The sequence below is a fragment of the Varanus komodoensis genome, unplaced genomic scaffold (genome assembly GCF_004798865.1).
Source record: "Varanus komodoensis strain SLA01 unplaced genomic scaffold, ASM479886v1 scaffold3, whole genome shotgun sequence".
Taxonomy (NCBI): Eukaryota; Metazoa; Chordata; class Lepidosauria; order Squamata; family Varanidae; genus Varanus; species Varanus komodoensis.
The window spans coordinates 38,168,900-38,188,645 of NW_025335761.1; the positions used below are offsets into that span (position 1 = coordinate 38,168,900).

General features: G+C 43.6%; 1 protein-coding gene across 17 annotated transcripts in view; it reads left to right on the forward strand.

Moving 5' to 3' along the window:
* NRXN3 (neurexin 3) overlaps positions 1-19,746 on the forward strand; it is a 1,430,678-nt gene that overhangs the window by 393,779 nt on the left and 1,017,153 nt on the right. For all 17 annotated transcript variants that reach the window (XM_044437223.1, XM_044437237.1, XM_044437228.1 and 14 more), the window contains one exon: positions 16,655-16,956. In XM_044437223.1, the coding sequence (XP_044293158.1) occupies positions 16,655-16,956 (302 nt within the window). The remainder of the gene's footprint in view (positions 1-16,654; positions 16,957-19,746) is intronic.

Sequence of the window (19,746 nt, forward strand, 5' to 3'; positions counted from 1 at the left end):
GATTAAGGCTCTCTCATAGGTGTTCAGCTCCATGAAGCCTTAACCCAAGCCAGGAGTGCAGAATTACTTCTGGGTGGGGAGCCAGATGATCCTCTTACCCACCCAGCCCTTCTTTGACAACAGGCGGGCATGGCCATGCCAGCCCACAAGTTCCTGGCCCAAGTGCTGGGTGGGATGGATCTTCTTCCTAGTGCTTGGGGAAGGGACCATGCTTTGCTGAGTATGTGTTTTCCCAGTCCTGCATGTAGAGAAGTCTGGACAAACTGGACAATCCTCCATTGCTCCTCCAGTGGGGAGTTGCCGAGATTTGGTCAGACCTACCCATCTTTGTGCACCCCACGTCCTTTTTGCAATGGGGACAGGTGTGTGCAAAGCAGAAGCACAGGAGCAGCAAAGGAACTCAGCCACTTTGCCTGCCCCTCTAAGAGATGTCCTTGCAAAAAATAATGACGTTGAACAATGACACAAATTGTGTTTGCTTACAACTTTTCTTTCATACACACACTTTGGTCTTTCAGGACTAAATCGAGATGGGGAGGAAGGAGTGACTGGGGACCACAAATACACCCCAAGTTGCTTTTGTAGCATCAGAGCATTACTGCTGTGTTAGAGGAATTCTTTTGTGAGTTGACCCTTACCTGTTTGTTGCTTACATCAACAGGTGGCAAAGTGGATTAAAAGGTGGGTTTAAAAAGTATGTTCAGCAAGCTGATATAGATTGGAACTATCAGCCCCTTGCCTGCTTGACAGCAATTTATGTTGCAACAGGGTCATTAGTTGGCAGTGTAAATTGAAGATAGGGGTCAGTATGAATCAAACTGACAGCAGGGGGCAAATGGTTCCCACAGTTACCCCCACGCCAGGTAGGAATGTGCAGTTTGATCCAGAGCTTTTGTTTTCTATAGGAATAGGCCTTGCATGCAGTCTTCACTAGATTCTCTGTGCAGCACAGAAACCCCTTGCAAGCTCTGGACTACAGGGAGCATTTGAGCTGCCAAATGAAACTGATCCTGCTTAACCTTGCCAGCCATGTTGCTGCCACAGAATTTCAACGTACAGGAAAACCCAATAATGTTTGAACTGGTGCTTGCAATGTTACTAACCCGCCCTCAACAGTCTGCAGTGAATTACATTGGTAGTAATTGACAAAATTTGAAATACATATGTGATATAATTGTTTCAAAATGGAAGTGAAAGGGGTAAATATGCTTTGCTTTGACACTTTTTAGTTTGCTGTGCTTGTGGCAGTTTTCACTGCATCAGTATGAACTTTGGCATAGTCGTACAACTCGTCATGTATATGAAGGGCCCTCGGTCTCTGGGGACCAGAGTGCCACACCGCTTCTCTGGGGACCACCAGGCCAGGCCCTCCCAAGCCGTGGCTGATTTTCTACCACATCAGTGGCACAAAGTGGTAACCTAAAGGTCTTCAGGGAAGCTACCTTAGAACATGGTTGTATTTGCAAATGAAATTTGTACTCCCCACTTCCTTTCCTTCCTGGCAAATTCCCCCCCCCCCCCCCGTTGCTGTGTAGCTAAATCAGGCCATGTTGCTGGTAGGGCCAAGAGGCTAGAAAATAGGTTATGGGGGTGGGATGGCGTGCATTGTGCACCATGGTGTAGATAAGTGGTTTTCAATCCCCAGTCCGTGGACTGATGCTGGTCTGCGGGATATTTTTTGCTGTACCGTGGGGGAACGTGGGGTCTGTCTGTGCTCCGCAACCTCTTCCTCCATTGGCATTGAGTTCTTGGGGTGCACTGGTGCTGCTGGGAGGGGAGAGATGGCTTGGTGGGAGCCAGGTGTGTACTATTTCAATATTTTATTTTGTTGGCATTTTTTGTTGCTCAGTTTCTGGTTGTTTTGGAGACTTTCCTTCCCTTCCCTTCCCTTCCCTTCCCTTCCCTTTTCTTTTTTTGGTATCGTGTTTGGAAACTGATACACGGAATACTGTATTATGTGTATTGTGGTTTTTGTTTCTGCCTCAGCAGGACCCAAGATGGGTTTCCTGTTTTCGCCAGTCCCCAGCTGAGGAAAGGTCGAAAACCACTGGTGTAGATGATGGATGCCGTGTTTCAAGTAATTAGCACCATAGGTGTCATTTTTATAAGCAAGAGAATTCCTTTGTTCTTTAAATAAATGTAATTGCAATACATGCATGTATGAGTAATATTGGTTAATTTAATCTCTGTACATGGAGATTAAGTATTAGTATAGACTGTTGTACTTCTCAAATGAACATATATAGTAAGTATACAAAATATTACAATCTTTGTAAGCAATCTTTTGCCCCTTAGACAGTGCCTATGGGGCTGCAGGGTATGTCAGAGCCATAGGTCTGAGGCCAAAGAGAGTATCCCAAACTTGGTGCTGGGAATCAGAATACTACTGCCCACATAACCCCCACCCCCACAGCTGCTGGTGTGGAATGAGCCATGCCGGCATAGAGCCACAAGGATGGTGGCCAGATTGCAGGGAAAGCTGCATGAGGTGAGAGGGAGCTGGGTCTTTTCAGCCAGGAGAAGAGGAGACTCTGAGGCAATCTGTTGGTGACATATAGGTACGTGAGGGGATGCCACATGGAAGTGGGTGGAGACCTGTTTTTCCCTGCAAAGGAGGGCAGGTGTGTTCCAGTGGAGCAAAGCTCAGGGAACCAAGATTCATTTTGGATGCCAGGAAGTACTTCCTGACAGTGAGGACCCTGAGGGTATGGAATGGGCTTCCATGGGAGGTGGTTGAGGGTGTTCAAGGATAGACTGGACATGCACATGGTTGACATGTCATGAGCGAAGCCAGCTAGAGCCAGGGGTCAGACTAGATGACCCAGAAAGCCCCTTCTGACTTGCTGTGTTTCTCTGTTTCTATCTCTAATATCAGGAAAAATAACTGGGAGACTGGGGGAAAGGGGACTGGGCTTTCCAGTGGGCAGGGAGAAGAGGAGGCTGGAGGGACCTGGATAGGAGTTATCTTGGTATTCTTCATCCTCCTTTCCTCCTTAGTTTGTCTGTTGTTAACTAGACAAAAAGCTCATCTAGCCAAAATGCAGGGCAGGAGGATGGACAGTTCTTCCTCCAGATGAGCTCATGATCATTCCAAGAAGTTTGTGCCCTTAATGTATAAAAGAAGTTACATGTTGTCAGTGAATGAGGATGTCATTCAGACATTCAAAATTAAAGATGTGTAGGGAAGCTGTCCCCTCTACCCATGGCCTCTTTGTGCTTGTATACTTTTTGTGGGTGGGATCAAGCTGTTGATTGCATAATTGACCTGTCTGCCCAATCACATTTCTGAGTTTTGCACATTCACATTTCTCCCACTCTCCTTCAGAACTTGCAGGTAAATGTCAGGATGTCTCAGTGGGACACATCCCCAAAGCCCTTTCACTTATACTTTTTGAATGATTAAAAGACTTAGTATGTAGGCATGGAAACTGTTCCACTAGGCTGTGTATAGGACTTACCTCTGAGTAAACATGCACATGATGAAACAGTTGATATTTAAAAAAGGAAAGCAATTGTAGCTTTTAAGGATATGAGTATGAGGACATTTATGAGAATTCTAGGACTCCTCTGAGATCCAGAAAATGGAAACAGAGAGAACACACTCCACACAGATGGAATTGCTTCTGCTTGTTTCCTGCTGACCTCTGTGCGCAAAGTCATTTATTTATTTGCTTATTTTTGAAGGTCTATTCTGCTCTTCAAGAAAAATTTTTAGGGGAATGCTAGGCATCTCAGGCATCTAAAGGATGAATTTAACATTGAAAAAAGTCTCTTCAGCCTTTCCATAGATAACCAGCCAATAAAATAATACTTTAATTGGAACCAACCAATCTTTACAATGTGGTACATGCACTTCAGAGTTACATAGCAGTCTCTGTCACATGTTCCACAGGATTGGCCTAATGATGTCATTCTCTGATGATGTCCTGGTAGGGTATATAGGGTATATCGGTTAAGTAAGGCAAGAAGAAGAACAGGTAAAGCAAATACCCTGATTCTGTTAACCTTGTTCCTGAAGAAAGAGGTGGAGCACAGGAAATGGAACCAGCCAGTAGCAGGCAGTTGGACTAAATGCTTTTTAACGCCTCTACCACATCCATGATTTCATGAGGAGGAATCAGTCTAAGTGCTGGGAACATTTGCTCACCTGCTGTTATAATTACTCATTTGACTTTCTGGGTTCCAAGTTCATCAGGTACAGTGCAATTGCATGGTGTTTTCATTCATTCATTTAATTTGTTTTTTGATTTATATCCTACCTTTTTCCTGCAAAGGTCTCAAGGCAGCTTACATCTCCTCCTCCATCTTATCCCCACAACGACAGCCCTGTGAGGTAGGTTGGGCTGAGAGTCTGTGACTGGCCCAAAGTCACCCAGTTGGCTCCATGGCCGAGCGGGGACTAGAACCCAGATTGTCTGAGTCCCAGTCCCATGCTCTTAACCATGGCTCTCATGGCTTGTTCTGAGGGATTTCTGGCCACCTTTGCCACTTAACTATGAGAAACGGCATGAAGCATCTGCTCTCTGAGATACTGCTGAGTTTATTTTCAGCCCCAAAGCTGGTGTGTGCTGCTTCTTCCCGCCCCGACTTTGAGGACTACCAGAAGCCAGAATGTGTGAATCAAAGAATAGGAGATTAAAGGACAACACCTCCTAAGAACAAACTCAGTACAAGTGGTCTGTTGGAATTCCACAGATTTCCTGAATCTTAGTTTTCTGCCAACCAGAGATTTTGCTAATTGGAACTTCTAGAACATGCCTCGATTTGCAGTGTCATGGGAAAATATTTAAAGAGTTTTCTAATGTTATGTCCATGTGCCCCTTGTTTCAGTCAAATTGGAATGGAGACTGAACTACATATGGACTTTATAGAGTTTATGGATTTTATAAACTCTACAGAGTTTAAGAAAATGATTTTAAGGCAAAATTATTATTATTATTGGATATTTCTAACCCGTCCAATCGCTATGCGTCTCTGGATGGCTTACAAACAAATGAGATGGGTTTATTTCTGACATGCATAGAATTCATCTCCACCTATAGCACACGGGCTTGCAATTTGGAAAATCGATTTGTCTTTTTATTTTTGGTATGTGCATGTATTCTAGGTTTTTATCTTTAAAATCATCATAATCATCAAGTTCACTGATCTTCATCCATTGGGTTACAACATTAGCAAAGCTAACTCATATCAGTGCTGTGCCTCATTTCTGAAAGAAAAAGAGGAAGGCTGACAGAGCCAGGGAAGGGGAATGGAAGGTACAGCTGGTACAGCGGGGCAGGTACAGCTAAACAGTGATCTAGAAGAGATAAAATAATGTATATGGTGGAAAATTAAATATAGAACTCCAGTTGAAAGTTGGAAAATGAGATGGATTCCTCAAGCCTGAAGGCCATGCTTCTATTCCAGCCTCCTCCAACCTGAGGCCCTCCAGATGTGCTGGAGTTCTACTCACATAATCCCACATCTGGAGAACCCCAGGATGGGGGAGCGTGCTTTAGTCTATTCCAGCCTTCCCCAACCTCATGCCTTCCAGACAGGTTTGGACTACAACACCCAGAATTCCCAGTCAATGGCCTGCTGGATGAGAATTCTGGGAATTGCAGTCCATATGCCTCTGAAGGCCATCAGGTTGGGGAAGGCTGGTCTTCTCCATCCCAGAGAATTGATATAACAATGGACATAAATTGACCAAAGAAAACCCCTTTGAACATTTCAAAACAGAGATCTCATAATTCCCTCAGCACTTTGCTGGTTTTACTACAGTCGTAAGAAGTAAATCCAAATAACAGTGTCCAAACTCTACTTTGATTTGATTAGCTTCTTAAGAAGTGAGCTGAACCGAGTGGAGATCTGCAAATGCACAACCAGCAACTCTCTTCTGCAGCATGCACAGCACAAACAAAGGCTGCAACTCATGTGCATGCAAGAGGGATGTTGCTAGTGCAGCATCCGTGTGGGGCTTGACGCCTGATGGGTGCCCACACCAGGAAGTCTCCAGTGAACTCACCAGGAAGTCAGCCTCATGGCTGTAGGAAACGGAGTTGGAGTCTGAGGAGCCAAGCTCAAGGAACTAGATGAGTTCCACTCCATAAACAGATTCCTCGCATATTCCTAGAGGGGACCATTTAGGTCACTGGGTCCAGTCCCTGCTCAATGCTGGAATCCAGTTTGATGCATTTAAAGGCGGCGATCTAGTCTCCACTTGAATACCTTCAGCAATGATGAGCCCACCAGTCTCCCAGATTCCTAATGGTTTCACTCTGACCATTAGAATGTTTTCTTGATATACAGCTGAAATCTGTTCTTCTGATTTAGGATTATTATTTCATGTCCTACTGTCATGGACGACAGAGACCAGATTATGTCCCTTTTCGGAGTGGCAACCCTTAAGGTTCTTGGAAATTATATCTCCTCCTCCTCCTCCTTTTCTCAACGCTAAACATGGCCAGTTCCTTTGGTTTATCATGAAATTTAGTTTTAGCCTTGGATTAAAAGCTTTTCCCCACTCCTGCCACGTGGGTCATCTGTTGAGGGCTTCATTCTTATAGTAGCTGGTTTTGCAATCAACTGTAAGATGGGCCAAAGCCAAAGTAAGCCACTGGATTTCTCCCTATGCCCCTTCTATGCTCTCTTTCTGCTTGCATCTCTCTCATCCCGTGTTTCACCCTCACTCCATCTTTCTCCTTGACCAGTGGATTGTCAGAGAAGATAGATTGCTTGTGCCCAAGGTCTGAACTAATTTCTTGCAGAGGGATTTTGGAAATTAGGTCATAGATTGCATGCCTTACATTCTGGGTAACAGTTTTATGGTTTTGATTTAGCACACAAACGAATGGAGCTGGTAAGCATCCTGGGTTGTGGACAGACTTTTGAGAGCTGGTTCCAAACACTCTGTACAAGGTCATTCCGGGTGAGGTGTTCCTTGCTCTTGTTACAGGGTGAGACCTTCTGAATGCAAAGGATCACGCATCAAGTCCAGGAATTTGTGCAGTCCAAGTGTACTATTACTTATTTCTCCTTAAGAAAGCCTGCTTTATGTTTCTCTCTCCTTAGGGAAGATTGGCATTCCTGTTTCTCTTTAGGGAAATCTGTGACTTGGATTCTGCCTACTGTGACTTGAGTTGAGTTGGTTGAGAACTTCTCGGTGAATCCAGAAAACTCTCAGTTCCATCACTTTATCAGCCCTTTATACAATTCTTGTAGAACTATGATAGTGCTAACTTCTAAATGTTTTCCAATGCAATATCAGTTGTTGTTGCTTTTAATTTAGGATTTAGATTTAAATTATTGTGTTATTAACAAATGCAGTAAGAGATTAAAATGTTTCTTGTGTACTAAACAAACCTGCTTCCAAAGCTATGTTTATGCAACATATGCCTGGTGTCAACTGAGTAATAAATCAGCAGTTGCAAATCATGTGCAAATTACTACTCTGCACCCACTGCATTAAAAATATGTTTTGTAAAGTTCATTTCATCTCCAGAGGCAGTGCTGCTACATTCTCACAACTACAGGGAATCCAGTGAGCTCTATGCCTGGTGGATTTTGGCAACTGATTAGATAGAATGGAGGATGAATGTAAAGATTCTCTTTGACATAACAGGGGTTGAAAAATTGGGCCCCCATTGTGTCTGCATCACCAAGGGACACATGAATTGAATGCTAGATTATTAGATACTACCCATATGCAACAGCAAACAGTTGTTATAAAAGTCAAGCTGTGGTTTATTATGATTGGTTTTAATTCATCACACTCATGCACAAAAGAACATGCAGGTGAATGCCAAGAAACATTTTCTTGTGACGAAACTGAAATGAAATAAGAGAGAGGAGAGCCACTGAGTGTTGAGCATTCATTTAGAGTGCATTAAAGCAGTTTATAAGTCCTCTAATACCTTTGATGGAGATCTTTCTGTATTCTCTTCTGATGGTGGATAAATGATGAGGGGTTTGTTAGTAAGCTGAGTTTGCATTCTACAAGCATAGAAAAGATCCTTTTCTGGTTCACACACCTGAATCAAAACTGATTGAGATGTGTGAACAGGGAGTGGAACCTCACTATCCCAATGTTCTATTCCATGTATGGTTGATGTTGTGAGGTGTCAGCTCACAGTTGTAAATGACCCACACTTATGCAGGCAATAAAACTAAAGTCTTTTATTGCTACTTTTCTACAAGATTTACGATGCTACGAATAAGCTCTACTGCAGTGACCTTTACGAGTTAGTTGCTGTCTTCTTAGTGACGTCCCTCAGGTAACCCATGTGGGATTAGCTTTCTTTGTCCCACCTTTCTCCGCTGAGGTGGGACAAAGCCTCCTTTTGTTCCAATCGGCGTAAGCTACGTCTAAGGGTCGCATGAGACAAATCTATCCTGCCTCCTGCGTCTTCTGTATCTTGTTCAGGAGACTCAGTGTCAGGAGGAAGGGGGGCATCCTGCCCACACTCTTCAGGAGCAGAATGTGTAGTGTCTTTTCCCTCGGGGCCCTTGTGTTCGGACAGAGGCTTGGCTGTTTGCCCAAGGTGTAAAGGGTCAGGATAAGGGATGGCTATCTGTTCAGCTACTCCCAAGCCAGGTTGTGGAAGGGTCACTTGGCCACAGGGCCTCAAGTATAAGTCCTCCTGTTCTGATGTCTGATTCTCTCTTTGGGCGTTTGACTCTTCCTCATGAGGTGCCACTTCTGTTGAGGCATCAGGCACGACAGTTGATCACCAGCATTTTTATTCAGGAGTGCTAGCTTTGTTATGAGAGAGTCAGCTATATGAGCTCAAAGGTATTTGTAGAGTGTTAAATGTACTGGTTTATTCTGTAGCTGACCCTCCATTCCCATCTGAAGCTGTATATTATTTATTTATTTTTATTTATTTATTTATTAAAACATTTTTATGCCGCCCCATTCGCCGAAGCCTCGGGGCGGCTTACAACATAGATAAAACAATAAGTTAAAATATCCATATAAAATAATCTTAATTAAAACACACATTATAAAATAAGCCGCCCTGGCCAGATAAAATTCAATTGTATTTAGCATTTAAAATGTTGCTTAAATAAAAAGGTCTTAGCCTGGCGCTGAAAAACAAATAACGATGGCGCCAGGCGGACCTCTCTGGGGAGCACATTCCATAACTTAGGCGCCACCGCTGAGAAAGCCCTTCTCCGAGTAGCCACCCTCCTAATTTCTCTCACGGAGGGCTCCCGGAGAAGGGCCTCTCCCGCCGATCTCAGGGGGCGACTGGGCAAATATGGATGTAAGCGCTCCTTCAGGTAACCAGGACCCAAGCCGTTTAGGGCTTTATAGGTCATTACCAACACCTTGAATTGGGCCCGGACTTCAATGGGGAGCCAGTGAAGCTGACGGAGAACTGGCGTCATGTGAACATAACGTCCAGTCCCCGTCAGCAGCCTGGCAGCTCTATTCTGAACCAATTGAAGTATCCGGACCGTCTTCAAGGGTAGCCCCACGTAGAGCGCGTTACAGAAGTCAAGACGGGAAGTCACCAGCGCATGAGTCACTGTTGCAAGGCAGTCGTACTCCAGGTAGGGGTGCAGCTGATGAATCAGCCGAAGCTGGAGGAAAGCGCTCCTTGCCGCTGTTGTCACCTGAGCTTCAAGTGAAAGCTCCGGGTCGAGGAGCACTCCCAAGCTGCGGACCTTGTCCCTAGGAGGGAGTGCAACCCCATTCAGGACAAGGTTCAGGTCACCTTCTCCGAAGCCTGAACCGCCAACCAACAGGACCTCCGTCTTGTCTGGATTGAGCTTCAGTTTATTGGCCCTCATCGGCCAGGCACCGGTTCAGTACAGCCACTGCCTCACCTGGATTGGTGGAAAACGAGAGGTAGAGCTGGGTATCATCAGCATACTGATGCGTCCGCAGCCCACACCTCCTGATGACCTCTCCCAGCGGTTTCATGTAGATATTGACAAAATGGAACCCTGCGGTACCCCATGGCAAAGCTGCCATGGCGCAGAGCCATAGTCCCCCAACACCACCTTCTGGAATCGGTCGTTGAGATAGGAGCGGAACCACCGCAAAGCGGTGCCTCCGACCCCCAATCCCGCCAGCCTATCCAGAAGGATACCATGGTCGATGGTATCGAAAGCCGCTGAGAGGTCCAGGAGAACCAACAGGGACGCACTCCCCCTGTCCTCCTCCCTGCACAGGTCATCGTACAGGGCGACCAAGGCAGATTCAGTACCGTACCCGGGTCTGAAGCCGGACTGAAATGGGTCCAGATAATCAGTTTCATCCAAGAGTGCTTGGAGTTGTCCCGCCACCACTCGCTCTAACACCTTGCCCAGAAACGGGATGTTGGCCACTGGTCTATAGTTAGCGGCCATCCCTGGATCCAGTGACGCCTTCTTCAGGACCGGTCGGACTACCGCCTCCTTTAAAGGGGCAGGCACCCGACCCTCCCTCAGAGAAGCGTTAACCACTTCCAAGATCCAGGTTCCAATCTCGTGCTTGGAATCCTTTATTAACCAAGACGGGCAAGGGTCCAAAAGGCAAGTGGTAGGACGTACTCGTCCAAGCACCTTGTCCACATCATCAGGCCGCAATAACTGAAATTCATCCAATAATTCTGGACCAGACGGCAGCGTTGGTGTCTCCCTTAAAACCTCTGAATCAATAGTGGAATCCAGCTCGTGACGAATCTGAGCGATTTTCTCCCTAAAATGCTCGGCAAAGTCGTCACAGCGGGCCTATAAGGCAGAGAATTGCCATGGGTGACCAGCAATTCCATGCAGGCAAAGGTGAGCATGCAAGCAAGCATGTTCTCCTTTCCCAGTCCACTGCTGGCTGGGGAGGAAGGGCCTTTATCAGTTCACTCACCTTCCCTGCTGGAGGTGGAAGAAATGAAGCCCCCTATTCAATGGGCAGCATGGAAATGCAGAGATCCATCAGGTGAAGAACACAGCTCTCCATTTCTCCTTTGCCAGCTGATGCTTCTACCCTATAAAAAGAAATTAAAAATAATAGTTAGCCAGCTTTTTAGTCATTTGAGGAGTCTGTCTTATAAAAAAAAATCACAAGGGTAAAATCTTGGGATGATCGTAAGGCACCAAACCGAGAGGCTTCTGCTCATCTAATGTAGGGTGGCACAAGGATGCTTCGCCATCCTTGCACCTTCCATTTCGTTAGATGGGCTTTTTTGCCAGGTGAGTGAAAACATTTTGGAAGAGCAGACAGAAGTCTGGAAAGGTCTGACAGTAGCTCAGATCCTGGGCTCTCTAGTCTTGTCTCCTCCCCACTCATCACAGTAGCCACTTGAAGGTTGCACTCCCAACTTTGGAAAGAGAGAGTGCAGTTCTTTCCATGCCACTTGGGAGTGAGAGGGGATGGACCATGAATTCTCTTCTCTGACCTCAGATGTGGGAATCTGTAGTATCCTATGGGCTATCAGATTATAGGATTGTTCCCTAGATGTTTTGCAAGTTAATAGTGGTGGGAGGGTCTTAGTAATCAAACCTAGAATGCTGTTAAACTCATAAGTAATTTATCTGTATGAGGTTTTGGTTAGCTTAGCTAGTGTAAAAATGTCCTTCACATTTTGGAGTACAGACTCTGTCCTAAATTTCATAGAGACCTGTTCTCCCCTGCAGAGGAAGGCAGAACGCGTTCCAACGGAGCAAAGCTCAGGGAGCCAAGGTTCCATTTGGATGCCAGGAAGCACTTCCTGACGGTTAGGACCCCGAGGGTGTGGAATGGGCTTCCACGAGAGGTCATTGAGGCCCCATCAGTGCGGGTGTTCAAGGATAGGCTGGACGTGCACATGGTGGGCATGTCATGAGTGAAGCCGGCTGGTGCCAGAGGTCAGACTAGATGGCCCGGGAGGTCCCTTCTGACTCCCTCTGTTTCTATGTTTCTGTGTTTCATAGAAGAAACATACAAATCCCCTGGCTTTTACTTTTCTGATAATCAGGATGGATTCAGTGAGACATATATGAAACATTCAGCCATATGATAGGCAATCATTGCTAAAACAGATGAGTATTAAGGATATATTAGCTGGATGAAGGGAGTACCACTGTCTATTAAAATCCCTTTCCCTCAAGGCTGACCTATAGCAGAGAATATATCTGAAGCATCAACTTTATCCCCACCCCCTCCCAGCACCAGCTTGGATATACCTGTATTTAAGTGTTACATCTCCAGGTATTTGCTAACATTCTTTGCTCTTTACTGGGAGTATACTCTGCTCTAAACTATGTTGATTAATGCTTTGGGTGACGGACAGCATGTGAAATCTCCTGTCTTGGAGTAGAGTAGATTACAGATTTTGTTTATTTATGTGTTTATTTTCTAGCCTCTTATTGTCCTCTTATGTTAAGTGTCTAATACTATGAAATGCAGAGTGCCATCTCTGCATTGGTCAGTTGATTTTTTTTGTTTCTGATGTTTATCTGGAAGATCTCTGGATTATGTCTTCTTTTATGTTGGGCTAGAGACAGAACAGTGCTTACAAATAAGTCACTTATGATTCTTAAATCTCTCTCCTGCTGTTGTGATGCATACATCATTTGAAATTAGCTATTACTGCTCAAGAACAAGATTACTATGTCTTGATAGCTCTCTAAAATAATCAGATCAGTTTGTCCAAAGGTCAAAGAGATGAGTAGGAATAAGGAAGAAATCGCTGATTCTTATCACAGATGCCATAGTGCTCTTACACAACTCAGATGTATTAATTCTTGAACAGAGAAAGCCATGTCCATCTCTCAGTGTGACAAATGAGTAAAAGTGTAGAACAACTCCTTTCAAGCCTGTTTGTTACACATGAATCCAAGTCTTCTTTCAAGAGCTTGGAGACCATATACATTCCCAATGATCTTCCATCCAGACAGTTTGTTCAGGGCAGCTTCAGATTAGAAGCTGGACCTGCTTTAGATGCCACTAAGTCCACCTTCTTCAGTCTGTTGGCACTGAGTTGGCTGACTGAGAATTGTAGTCTTTTCCAGAAAAAGCATCAACTTTTGACTAAAACTGTTCTGAAATTGTGTACATGGAAATGAGATTTAGGGATATCACCATATGCCATTTTTCTACATGTATCGTTGCTTGTTAATCCACCATATACACAAACATTGTGCTTGTGCAGACTGTTGATGCTACTCTGTCCCTCCTTTCTCTGCACACTGGAACAAGTGACTCTCTCTGGAACAAGTGACTCTCTAGTTTTCCAATATCTGCTTTCAGATCTGGGGCAGGGAGGGGTGTGTTTCTGCACCTAGCAAGAAAAAAGTCTCAGATTGAACAAAATGGAAACTTGTGCTTGATTAATCTAGGAAGTCTTCAGTCATGGCATGCTGAGAATAGAAGAGGGAAAGGAGCACAAGACTCATGCATACATTGGCTTAATAAGATAAGTGCATCCAGACTGAGCACATACATGGAAAAATAGCATCATATTTTATCTTTATGTTGGATTCCTGCTGCTTTGTTTAGTTGTGAAAATATCTAGGACTGGGGTAGACTACATGGTACCCTCCAGGTGTTTTGAACTACAATTCTCATAATCCCTGACCAAAGTTGGCTGAGGCTTATGGGAGCTGACCAAACCTTTTAGAAGGCATGAGTTTGCATACCCATGTTCTAAGAGATAAAGAACTGTCTTGTGTTATTTTGTTGAATGCATTTTATATCTGGACGATCAGTAGGCCATCCCATTTGATGACCAACAGAAACTCCCCGGCCTTTTCCAGGCTGCTTGCTGTGGTCTTTTTCACTGATGGAGCCTAAGCCGAAATATCATGCATCCAATGAATGCATTCATGTGCTTAGACACAGCCCTTCTTGTAGGTTCTTATGGGACTACCCCTCACCAAACTAAATTTGTGCTACTTTGTTGGAAGAGCTGAGCCATTCAATTAAAGTTGGCAGCAATTAGATATGTATATCCCAGTCTGCTTCAGTGCAAAAACCTTGGCATTATCCCCATAGGTTCTTCCTTATGAGGAAGAATGCAGAATTTCCCTTTGCCCCCTTGCTAGCCTTGCCATTTCCTGTTACACTGATTTGGGTTCGCAAGCCTGTCCCTATTTTCCCCCTGTCATGATGCTCCCATTCATTCATTTCCCCCCTTACAGAGGGAGAATGTCTGATTCTCACACTATGTGAGTCTCTCTCTCTCTCTCTCTCTCTCTCTCTCTCTCTCTCTCTCTCTCTCTCTCTCTCTCCCACACAAACTCACTCAGTGACACATTTTTCCAGCAATCCTATACATGCTTATTCAAAGGCAAGTTCCATGTTTTATAGTAGGGCTTACATACAGGTAGCTGTGTATAGAATTATAGTCTTGACTGTAGATGTGAAATATCTTGCATCATGTGCTTTCTGGCATATATTGAAAGCACATGATGCAAGATAATGATTCTGGCACAATGGTTTCCCTAATTTAATGTTTGGATTCATCACACAGTTTCATTTAAGTCATTGCACTGAAAACTTACTTAAATTCCATACAAATGGCTGGAGCTGTGCATCATATTAATATAATTTAGACTGACTTTACATTTGCCTTTCCCTTATCACAGTTGTTTAAATGTATATCCAATGCTTCAATTCTTTGGTTGTGGGGAAATGGCTCAGTCATAATGATATTATTTGACATCTGACCATGGACTTCAGTTATTTGTTCAGAAGTAACTGCAGGTAAATAGAGCATGTATCTGTGTTGATTGTAACACATTTCCTTCCTTTGGAGGAAACAACTAGGCCAGGAAATTATTATGGCATAGAGGTGAATGGGGTGGGGGTGATCCATTTCTTGGATTGCCCCGCTCTATTCTCACTGTCTCAGAAATGTAATTGTTATCAGCATTTCTTCTGGACCAGACAACTACCTGCTAATATAGGCCAGAGTGCTAATGGACAATGTACATGCGTTAACTAAAACCTTTCCACTGAGATATTTTAAGTAAGTGGGTTTCATACTATTTCCTCTGCACCTCTGGAATTCCTTGTTGAAAAGATCATTAATAAAAACATCATCAGACTTCCCTGGAAGTTGACCATTTCCATCTGTGAATTACTGAATGATGGACAGTGGTACAGAGTAAGTCCTAATATTTATAACCCCTTTGCAGTTCAGATGATATTCCACCCAATCCCTGCATTATGCTCTAGGTGTAATACAGGGATTTGGTTACGCTATAGGTTTTTTTTAATCATTTTGTAAAATAAATAGTCACATTGTAGTAGCCCTTCAGAGAATTGCATATGCCCAAGTGTGGCTGCTTTGTGCTTGCACATTTCAATAGGATGTGTGATTTACTAAGAATTATGGGACTGGTCCAGACTAAGCTAAGTATCTTTAGCTTGTATAGAAATAAGTGGGATTTGGTCAGCACTAGCTTGTCTCACTGAGACTGAAATGCAGCAGACATTGACTGGATACAAACTATGATACTGATAATAGGATTGTTAGTGGGTTCTTTCGAAACAAACCCTCTGCGAGTGGACATGTCATTTGGCTGCTTTGGCTTCCCTCCTGCATTACTCTTTGAAAGTCCTTTTCCCTGCCAACCCTCCATTTCTTGCCCCACTCCATTCTTTCAGTCTTATCTCATAAAGTTCCATGGTCTTCTTTGGCTTTATGCTTCTTTACTAATGAATGAAAACCAGGGAGAAATCCATCAAGATAATTGATTTTTAGTTATTAGTCAATTTTTAAAACCCCTAGTGGCTAAGAGCAATTTGTCAAAAGCAGTTAATTAGTCACATTAAGTTATCTGTTAGACGATTCCATAGACAATGCCGACTTCACAATAAAACTAACCCGCAATAAATCTTCCTCCTTTGCATACTTTGTTAGACAGTTAAATGAGGACCTGATGCTCATGAAAGAGATGGGATTAAGAGGATCTGTGCACAGGACAAATCTTATAGGGAGACCTGAGTGTATTGCATGGTGGCCTTCTAATAGGTTTGCTTGAATAGGATCAGATCACCATTCCATTCGCTCCTACTCTGAAATGTAGATCAAATACTAAGAAAAATGTGTGCAGAATGAGTATTGGCCATTGTACTTTGTTGCTGGGTGGAGGAACTGAAACTAGTGTGTGGGGGATTAAAATTAAAAGGTTTTTATATTTGACAAAGTCATACTGTTGCCCTGTACTCCACAGGCAGTCACCATGCTTTGTGACCCTTTTAGGTATGAAAAGTCATGACCTATTTTGTCCCCAAACCTCCAAGAGCTTACCCATGGGAAAAAGTGGCTTTCAGGCTTAAAAAGATTTCCGTTATCTGGTCTGTAGGAAGAAGACGTCCTGGATTCAGTTCCCCAGATAGGCCTTGCACTGGGCAAAAAAGGGCCACACAGGAAGGGCCACGAGTCACTGGTGGGCTACATGTTTTGCAGCTGACATGTCCAAGTATAGTCCTTCGCATCTCTTCACAGGGCTCAGCCCTTCTCTACCGCAGACCCTAGAGAGCCAGTGAAGAACATATTGCGTTCGATGCACCAGTGACCTGGTTCAGTATGACGTAACTATCTAAGTAGCATGAGCTGACTTTTCTAGCATTTTCTCTATGTGCAATGTGAGGTGGCTGCTGCAATGGCAGAAGAGGAACGTCATGAGAGTTTTCGAAGAGTTGCAGTATTACATGAAACAAGAGTGACCGATCTGTTGTCTCTTTCTCTTTCTGCAGCAAGAGACGAGAATGTAGCCACCTTCCGTGGTTCCGAATACCTGTGCTATGACCTCTCCCAGAACCCCATTCAAAGCAGCAGTGATGAGATCACGCTCTCCTTCAAGACATGGCAGCGCAACGGGCTGATCCTGCACACGGGCAAGTCGGCTGATTACGTCAACTTGGCTCTGAAAGATGGTGCGGTCTCGTTGATCATTAACCTGGGGTCCGGAGCTTTTGAGGCCATTGTGGAGCCAGTCAGTGGCAAATTTAATGACAACCAGTGGCACGACGTTAAAGTGACACGGAACCTGCGGCAGGTAATGGGGAAAGAGAGAGAATGCTGGGAAGGCTCTTTTCTAGTGAATGAACGCTGGGGGTAGATGGGCAGTTCGAAGGCAGCTGCTAGACACAGAGCAACTTGGGGTGGGTGCACCTCAGCATCTGGACCCTAACCTTGCACAGGAAAGCAGGCGCACATGAATTTATTGTAGTCTAGCTTCATTGCAATATCTTCATTTCCACTTAATAATTTTCTGTCTTTTTCTTTCCTCCCCTGATTTGATTTAACAATACGATTCTGTGACTTAACTTTACTTTCATCTCCCTTTTCCTTTGCTCTTTTCCCCCTCCTTTTCTTTCTTTTTTATTATTTCCCTAATTACATTTCAATCTTATCAGTAATATTCTTGTTGCATTTAATTACAGTAGGAATGGAGACTATTTTCTGCAGCCGCTTTATCCTCTCCCTTTTTCTCCTTTATGTCCTGTTAATTGATTTAACCATTTCCATGTCGTCTTTGCTCTAATTCTGTAAAGGACCCAGTCCTGTTTGGATGTTCTCTTGCACAAAGCCTGTTACAATGAATGGTCTTTAAGCGAGATCACTTCAAGAAGGCTTGTGTGGAAGAACTTCTGAGTGGACTAGGCTCATGGTAGACTTTGTTTCTGCCTTTTCTCCCCTTTTGCGCATGAGTTACTTACTTTGACTTTATGCTCCTGTCACTTAACTGGACATACTTTGTCTAGATCTCCTAATTTCCTTGCTTTGGTTTTCGTTATGGAATCAATATTATGGCTGTTTTTGCCTCTGCTCACTTTTCCCTGTGAGGACGGAAACAGCAACAGCAACAGCAACAACAGAAGGACTTAGGACTTAGTCAAGGCCACCTTGGAGGGGTCTCTTTCCTACCATGTCCTACCTGAGTTTCTTTAATGTTGCCCCTTTCAAATCCCATCTGCTGCTTCTCTATAGACAGATAATGTTCTCACTTAGACATTCATCCTTAAAATATTGCAACTCCTCATAAAATGTAAATATGAATATTTAATAAGCAAGATAAATGTTAAAAACCTTGCTTCTGAAAGCTGGTGAAATATATCTGGTCACTTGAATCCATCTGCAGCATGAAAGATGAACCTTATATCATGTATGTAAACGATGTGGGGTCTTGGTGGTCTGTAAATAGTGTAAATATCTTGTAAGCCAAGATTCTTCTACATTAATACTTTAAATCGTGTGTGTGTGTGTGTGTGTGTGTGTGTGTGTGTGTGTGTGTTCTAGATTGCTAGCATTCAGACCTACACTTGTTGATGTAAGCAAAACATAGCTTGCTTATTTTGCTTGCTCATATGAATGTTAACAACAATCAGTTTATACAACTTTACAGGCTGAAAAAGATGCCTTCAGGGAACATTTACACTAATAGAAAGTAATAATCCTCATGCCTAAGGACATTAGCTAATCACAGTTGGGGGCCAGGAAAACCATTTTTCCCCACGGGCATTTCCTTGCATAATTAGGTTCAATTTCCAGAGCTTTCCAGTATCTGCAGTCCTTAAGCAAAATCAGCAGCTGACTTCTCATTTCTCTTAAGAAACATTTGATCTGCAGGTTCTAGGATGCCTGGATTTCTCTTACACTGGTTTTGTGTGTGCATGGGCCCATGCTTGAGACACTGTTGAATGATCCAGTGCTCTAAATGTAATAAATATAATGATCTTACCTGCAGCAGTGTTTAATGTTTTGGAATATATTTCTGGATGAACAGCTTGTAAAGCTGATTTACTTTGCAATTCATAGTGAGCAGTAGCCCTGTTTTTAAAGACAAAATGAACAGAGAATGTATAATTGACTGTGAAATATACTTTTTACGCCTTCCTTCTTTAATATAAGAAATTGGAAAGAGAATATCCAGACTTCAAAGAAGGCTATACTGGGTGTAAGGAGTGGCTCAGCGAACACAGCATCTTGTGGCTGGCTCAGATGTGTGTTCTGTGTCCACCTTCTAGGAGGCTTTTGCTGTCTTCCTGGACGTGCTGATCAAAGCAAGCAGGCAAGCAGACTGACAAGCAAGCAAGCAAGCAAGGAAGGTCTGTCTAGTGAAGAAGTGATCAGTGCTGTGCTGAGTGTATAAGCTAGAAACAGGACACAGATACACTGCAAGATCTTCCAGGAAACTTTGGAAGAAGAACAGATTCTACAGAAGCACAGGGAGCTAAATAATTGCTGTATTTCCTGCCATCTCCTCCCATAAATCTAGCCATTTGGTCAGCTTTGGAATGTATTCACTGAGTGTATGACCTACTTGCTTCTGTCTTTCATTATTATACTTTTATTCTTCCCCTCCCTACTACCACTTAGTACACTATTAGCCAGTGCTATACATAGTGGTGGGGAGTTCCACAAGCAACCTTAGAGGCATAGTGCTGGTGCAGATATTACTTTTGTTGTTAAATCACATATTGCTTGTGCTACTTACAGTATCTTGTGTGAGAATACCACAATTGTTTTTATTTTTTCAAGTACACTCAAGATCTTACATTACAATATTGTCCCTTCTTATCCTTACTGAAGCTGATCCTTACTCACATGGAGTACTTCTTTTTCTTACATTTTCATGAGTGCCACAGGCAAAAGTGCAGGCTGCTTTTTTCACAATGCTCTTGATTTGCCAAAGGAAGTTGAGATTGTTTCTTCATTGTCCTTTGTCCCTTCCTTAACCGTCTATAAATCTGTCCGTTTGCCATTTTGCTGATTGTAGGTTATTAGGCCAATATTTTCCCTTCTTCTCAAAGCACTAAGAAGAAAATTTCCATGAAGTTTCTTG